The 6,936-nt window shown below is 33.2% G+C and overlaps 1 protein-coding gene across 1 annotated transcript; it reads left to right on the top strand.

Moving 5' to 3' along the window:
- Positions 1-2,783: 2,783 nt before the first annotated feature.
- LOC135221565 (myoneurin-like) lies at positions 2,784-4,128 on the top strand. Its single transcript, XM_064259262.1, has 2 exons — positions 2,784-2,892; positions 3,232-4,128. The coding sequence occupies exon 2, from the start codon at positions 3,288-3,290 to the stop codon at positions 3,807-3,809; it is 522 nt and encodes a 173-aa protein (XP_064115332.1). The 5' UTR covers positions 2,784-2,892; positions 3,232-3,287; the 3' UTR covers positions 3,810-4,128.
- The last annotated feature ends 2,808 nt before the right edge of the window (positions 4,129-6,936 follow it).

Below are 6,936 nucleotides of genomic sequence, written 5' to 3'. Positions count from 1 at the left end.
AAATACGTTGCTTTTAATGTTACAATAGGAAGTGTCATTTATCATTTATGAACAGGGTAATTAGGAAAAATCGTTCGAAATAACATTTTACCTTAAATTCATAGAAGACGTGGTTCGATCGTAGAAATATAAACAAACCAGAACATTGGTTGCGTATCAAATAGCTTCAGTTGTGTGGGAGTTATTGGTGAATGTTTATCTCTCTCTTGATTGAAAGATTAAAAAAAAAAATTATCTCTAAGTCAAATTCAGATGTTCCTTCAACTGACACCAGGGTTGGTGATTTTTTTTTATTTAAAGAAAATAAAAAAGTCAGTGATTTATTTGATCTTTTTTAATTAGTTTTTTTCTATTTATTTGGTTTTTTGATTTGTTAGATGTTTTTTCAATCCTTTTTTTTTCTCAAAATGTATTTCATGACAGAATTACTATTGATTTATCTTTTAGGTTCCAGATCAATTTTTTTTATATCAAAGTAAATAGATGCAGCACAGTTAAGTTTTTATTAATCTACAAAAAAAAAAATTTTTGAATCATGATTTTTTTATGAAAAAATGAATTATTTAATCACTTGATTAAATCAGTTTAATAATTTAACCATTCCTAACCCTGAAATATACTGCAAAAATAATATCCCATATTAAAAAAAAATTTAAGTCATGATTTGTTTAATGAAAAAATCAATGATTTAATCACTTGATTAAATCAGTTTAATTTAACCATTACCAACCCTGAAATATACTGTCAAAATAATACCCCATATTATTAAAAAAAATTAGTATTTCTTTTAAGACACATCAGAAAATAATTATTTGGAGACACATCAAAGAAACAACGGGAAATATGCTACAAAAACAATATTGTTTCTCATTAAGACGCAACAGAAAAATGGCTTCTCTTTGAGACACGCCAGAAAACTTTGTTCCTCCTTAAACAACATAAAAAAAGACGTCGTTTCTACTAAAGACAAAGAATAATAATACTTTCTTTTTATTTCTCAAAGACACGTTTCACAAAACTTCGATTTAAGTGACAGATCTTCTTCGCTGTTGTTCAGCTTCCTTTCACGTCAGTTACCTGTCTCAAAATATATTTGTTTGTTTTAAAATTCCCCAAGTTTATGAAAATGACTGTCGTTGATATCTCGAGATCAGACGATATTAAGGGTGAATAGCAAAAGCTACTAGGTAATAGCTATGTGAGCAAGTAAGTAGCAAAAACGAGTCAAGAGCTATACACACACACACACACACACACACACACACACACATATATATATATAAATATATATATATATATATATATATATATATATATATATATATATATATATATATATATATATATATATATATATTCACGTCGACGTAAAGACTTGCGCAGAATTTTTCAGTTCATAGTATTTTTCTGGAAACCTGAGGTCTGTGTCACCTGCGAAAACACTACTATATTCTCTATTTCCGTTTCAGAACGGCTGTGATATGTGATATGAAAGTCGACCTTACACTGTTTCTCACTTTGCGACAAGTTCTCTCTCTCTCTCTCTCTCTCTCTCTCTCTCTCTCTCTCTCTCTCTCTTCTCTCTTTCTCTCTGTCCTGTAAGTGTGGAATTGTATGCGTTTTCGTGCTACGTAATAAATAGAAATAAAGTACTTGGTATGGGAGAGAGTTATTTGACTCTCACTCTCTCTCTCTCTCTCTCTCTCTCTCTCTCTCTCTCTCTCTCTCTTCTCTCTCTCTCTCTCATTTATTCATTGCCACTCAAACATTTGAAGGAAGAGCTCTTCATTCGTTTTTTGGTCTCAATTCTGAATTCATGATCTGACCTCTTCAAAGCTTAAAACAAAGAGCGAATCTTTTCCTGTGGATTATACGTATATATATATATATATATATATATATATATATATATATATATATATATATATATTATATATATATACGGTATATATTAATTAATATTATAATATATATTATAATATATTATATATATATATATTAAATATTATATAAGTATATATATATATATATATATATTATATTATTCATATATTATATATACATATACTAATATTATAATATATATATATATATGCTTTTGGGGCAGTTTTCATTTATGCAGATTTCATTGAATTCTATGGCTTTTTGATTGTTGATCAACTTCATAAAATCTTGTCAAATAATAAGTTGTTCAATAGTAAAAAAAGCCATAGAATTCAACGAAATTTATAGTATATATATGTGTGTGTATATATATATATATATATATATATATATATATATATATTCCTGTCTTTTAGTTTTCAGATAAAATTCATGGTTTGCCTTCCTTGCCTGGTGCTATGATGAAACTCGCAGCATGAGTCTCTGCTCCCGAGTTTCAAAATGTTTAATTAAAATTAAACATTTAGAGACGGTCTGTGTATTCTGTTAACGTGTTTTTAAGCCCAAAATGTTAGCCAAAGTCTCTCTCTCATCCAGTGTCCCAAAATGTTTAATGGAAATTCAACATTTTGAGACGGACCATGTTTCCTGTTACCGGACCCATCGCGCGTTTTTATGCCCGAGCTAGTATCCTAAATTTCAGGATCTCGAAACGTTTAGTTAACATTTTTTTAACGTTGGATAAACGACAGGGCTTTAAATCTCCCTTTGTTGTCTGTGTGAACGTTTAGTTAACGGGGAATTGCCTGCCTGTCGTAATGGCAATATCCCCCCATAACCACTAGTTAACAATAGTTACATGCTCGGTAGAGTCTTTAGTTCGCTCTCCTGCCCTCACTTCTCTGCGAAGGATCGAAGAGGATCCTGGTTTTTGAATACGGATTTCTGAATCGCCAATACAGTCTGGAAACGAGAACTCAGTCTTATAATGACTGTTACTGGATAAAGGTATGTCTATGTTAGTTTCTTGAATAGTCTTCTAATTGCTTTTCACTTTTAACAGCTAATTTTAGCATTCTATGTTTGGGGTTTTTTTATTCTCGGACGAATAAGCTTTTTTTTTATCTTAACGTAACTTGGAAGTAAATTCGATATCACGTCCCATGACGAACTTCTGCCTCGATATTTACGTCGTTTTTAAATATGACATCAAAGGAAAACAATGATTTTGTCGTGTATTTCGTTAATATACATAAGGGATTGCACTAATGTTTGTATGCGCCTATATATTCACAGCTCTGTGGATATGCGTCATGCTTTAATTTCATTTTCCCTTGTTTATATCAGTGTCGCGTCGTCGTGTCAAGAGGCTATCACTTTCACGTCTCCACAACCCGGATCTAATGGCGTACAACCTAAACACGCCCTCTCGGATAGGCAAGTCTCCCCCCTACCACGAAGCCAAGAACCACTCGTCCGCCGCCACGACTCCAGAATCCACGACACCCCGCGAACCTGAAGGCGAGAATCATGTCCCGTCGAGGAACGCCTCGTACCCGAGGAGCATCTGCAGCAGTTGCAGCTCGGCCTTCGGGAGCGCCAGCTCTTTCCAGGACCACGTCATGCAGGTGTCTTCCATCGCCTACCCCTGCTACATGTGTCGCCTCGGTTACTACAGGTTCCCCATAGACACCTATTTCCGTGACGTGACGAACCTGGCCAGCGACCTGAGCGTCTGCCGGATGGGTCAGTGGTACGTCTGCTCCGTCTGCAAAGCCAGATTCCAGGAGGAGGCTGAGGCTATCGTGCACATCAGGCTCCACTGCCCATTCTGCAAGAAAATCGTCGGAAGGTGCAATTACGATTTCGCCCTGGAAAGTAATGCCAGGAGCCACACTCTCGTTCGTACCAGAAGGGAAACCTGAGGACTGTTTCGTGAGAATGGTGTTTCCTGCTTCGCTAAATGAAAGTCTGTATATACTTTTAACTTGCTTTTGGTAACCTAGGTCCAGGAATTTCTAATTCTCAAAATATCCTTGCGTATTTTGTGGCGGTTGTTAGCAGTATTTATCGTAAGTTATCGAGGATTGTGTACATAGAAATCATTGGATTGCAGATGTAGTTTTAAGCGTTGCACATTTATCTTATCTTCTACGTAATTGGTCAGATTTATTGTTGTTTGTTTTGTAATGAACTGAAGTGCCTTTTAAGAATGCTAAACGTCTGTGTCCAATAAATTTTATACTTGTTTGTTTTTAATAATTTAAACCTTAAACTATTCTTATGTTATAATTGATATCGAATCTCAGCTTATTATTTTTGTGCAACGAATTTTGCAATAATTAGACCATGAAGGGTGCAAAAGATTTTGCAATAATTCGACCATGGTGGCTACAAAATAATAATAATCAAGGTTTGTTTTGAAACTTAAGCATCTGAGAAGCTTCCTTTATTTATTGGTTGAAGACCAAAGCTGTATGATTATTATTATAGGCGTAAAAGTCCCTGAGAAATTTCCAAAACAACGTCCTACACAGCAGTTTGGTAATTGTCTACTTTAACAAATAATCAGTAGAATAGGAGTGTTAGCTAGTTTGTGTTTTCTACTCCCTCTTGGCAACCTGGAATACTAGGAGTGTGGTATATCTATTCCAAAAACTAATGAGGAAGTTGGAACTGGTTTCAGCCCCAGACTCCAACCCCACCCACCCCCGTGATGTTCAGGTTCTTGAACTTAAGACTCTGCTGGGTACCTTTCCCTCCTCCTCTAAACCTTAAACTAAAAATTCCTATGGACAAAGTCAACTGATTATAATCCCAAGAAGGCTCAGAAAGGATAAATCAACAGCAGAGTACGACACAATAGCTATAGAAATGGTGTTATCTAAATGAATGGGGAAAAGGAAAGTAAAAGTGATAGCTACACCTGAAATTCAGGAGTTGTTAGCAGCAGCAGAGAGCAGGAATGAATTTGCTCTCCACCTGAGCCTTTAGAGATTAGGAGACGCCACCAAAACTGTAGTGCGCAAATCATACCATATTCCAGATGTAGCCAAGATCAAACAACTTGGAAAATTATTAGCATTAAACCTAACAACAGAAAATGACTCACTGCTGCCTTATGAATAACGCCAAAGTGTTATTCAGTGCGTGAATACGGAAATTACCATTATTCAGCTTCAGGCTAAACTTGTCTCTCTCTCCATTTTAATTTTTATATCTCGTAAAATTCTCCATAAACCTTGGGAGAAGGAAGACATTCTGCGAGGAGAAAGCTGTTAGCTTGATTAAAAAGCAGTAGCAGTGTCTGTTCTTAACTCCAGGTAAAAAAATAAATAAATAAAAAAGCGAACGCAAACAAAAACTGGCCCTAGGTTCCCACGTAAACAAGGAGAAGGAGTATAAGATATTACTGGATGGAAAAGTGTTTTTATATCTTAAATATACGTAGTTTATTTTTGGCAGTTATAGTCGTTTGTGAGTTATGAACACCTAAATATTCTTTGGAATATTTAGGTGGGCTTGTTCTATATGAACAGGGTTCATCTTCTGAATACAATAATAATAATAATAATCTCATCTATAACTTCCCGAGTTGTAGATGACATTTTCAGAGGAGTCACCTCTTGGGTAAAGTCCTGTACCATTTTTTTTTTTTTAATTATAGCCCAAACAAGCAACAATTCTATTAAGCAAATTTTTAAACTGTATTTATTTCAGCATTACATAAACGAGTAGTGATTCATTTAAAGTATTTTAACCCTTGGACGATGGATTATGTTACAAAATAAAGTACACTTAGAAAGCTATGTGTATGAGGCAAGAAACCTAACTAAAAATTCTTGCTTCGCGTCGAGTTTTATGACAGATGACTGTAGGATTCTCGTTGATTCGCCAAGGTCTAGTCTTTCCTTGGAAGATATTCAAATTAATAGAATGTGGACATTATCATTGGAGGACACTGAAGTTTGAAGTGAGTGAAACTGGATTTCTTAGACGGATTGCAAGCTACAACTTTTACGAATTCCTTTGTTGGTAATGTTTCTCTGTCACGTCAGTTCATAGTGATATAGTCATTTCAGTTCCTACGTAGAAAAGTAGACTATAAATCAAGACAACATGAAAAATAAAGCACTTCCTATAAGCGGCAATTTGTGTAGAAATCTTGGCAAACTACATTCGAAAATCAGGAGTTATCTATTGGATATAAAATTATAAAGAAAGATAGAAAATATTATTACATGAAGGGATGTAATGCAAATTCAGTGGGTTAGGATAAATTGCTTTGTTGTTGCCATAGTCTGCATGATTTCATTATTCAAATTGCAAAGCAAGACATAAAATGTCAAGAACTGATAAATGGAAAATTTATTTATTTATCATTTCCTTTCTCATTTCATACGTTTCCTTGGAATATTCCAAATGTTATTTATTTGAATTATCTTCATTATTATCCTTGAAGTGTCTACTTTTAAGATTCTTAGAACTTGTGACTGTATGAAATTCAATTTGCCTGTGCATGCATACTTTCCTAAAATAAAAGATAAAACAAAAATATTTTTTTTTAAAGTTATCCTCTATAAGCACAATATTTTCAAGATAGATAAAACAGTTTTTAAGCGCCTTTTATTCTCTATTAAAAACAAAATGGTCTTTAAGACGTTATCTTCAACATAAGTAAAATTAATGTCTTTAATAACCGTATACACCATTTTTTAAGAGTTATACTCTATAAATAAAATATTTTGTAAGTTATCTTCTGTGAATAAAATAGTTTTTAAGAGTTATCCTCTATAAATAAAATATTTTGTAAGAGTTATCTTCTGTAAATAAAATAATTTTTAAGAGTTATCCTCTATAAATAAAATATTTTGTAAGAGCCATCCTCTATAAGTAAAATACTTTTGTAAGAGTTATCCCCTATAAATAAAATATTTTGTAAGAGTTATTCTCTATAAATAAAATATTTCGTAAGAGTTATTCTCTATAAATAAAATATTTTGTTAGAGTTATTCTCTATAAATAAAATATTTTGTAATAGTTATCCCCTAT

Source organism: Macrobrachium nipponense, chromosome 2 (genome assembly GCF_015104395.2).
Source record: "Macrobrachium nipponense isolate FS-2020 chromosome 2, ASM1510439v2, whole genome shotgun sequence".
NCBI lineage: Eukaryota > Metazoa > Arthropoda > Malacostraca > Decapoda > Palaemonidae > Macrobrachium > Macrobrachium nipponense.
The sequence above is the reverse complement of the archived record's forward strand: the minus strand, read 5'-3'. Positions and strand labels throughout refer to the sequence as shown.

Excerpts from the sequence above, each read along its gene's own strand:
- LOC135221565 (XM_064259262.1), top strand. The coding sequence starts at position 3,288 with ATGGCGTACAACCTAAACACGCCCTCTCGGATAGGCAAGTCTCCCCCC.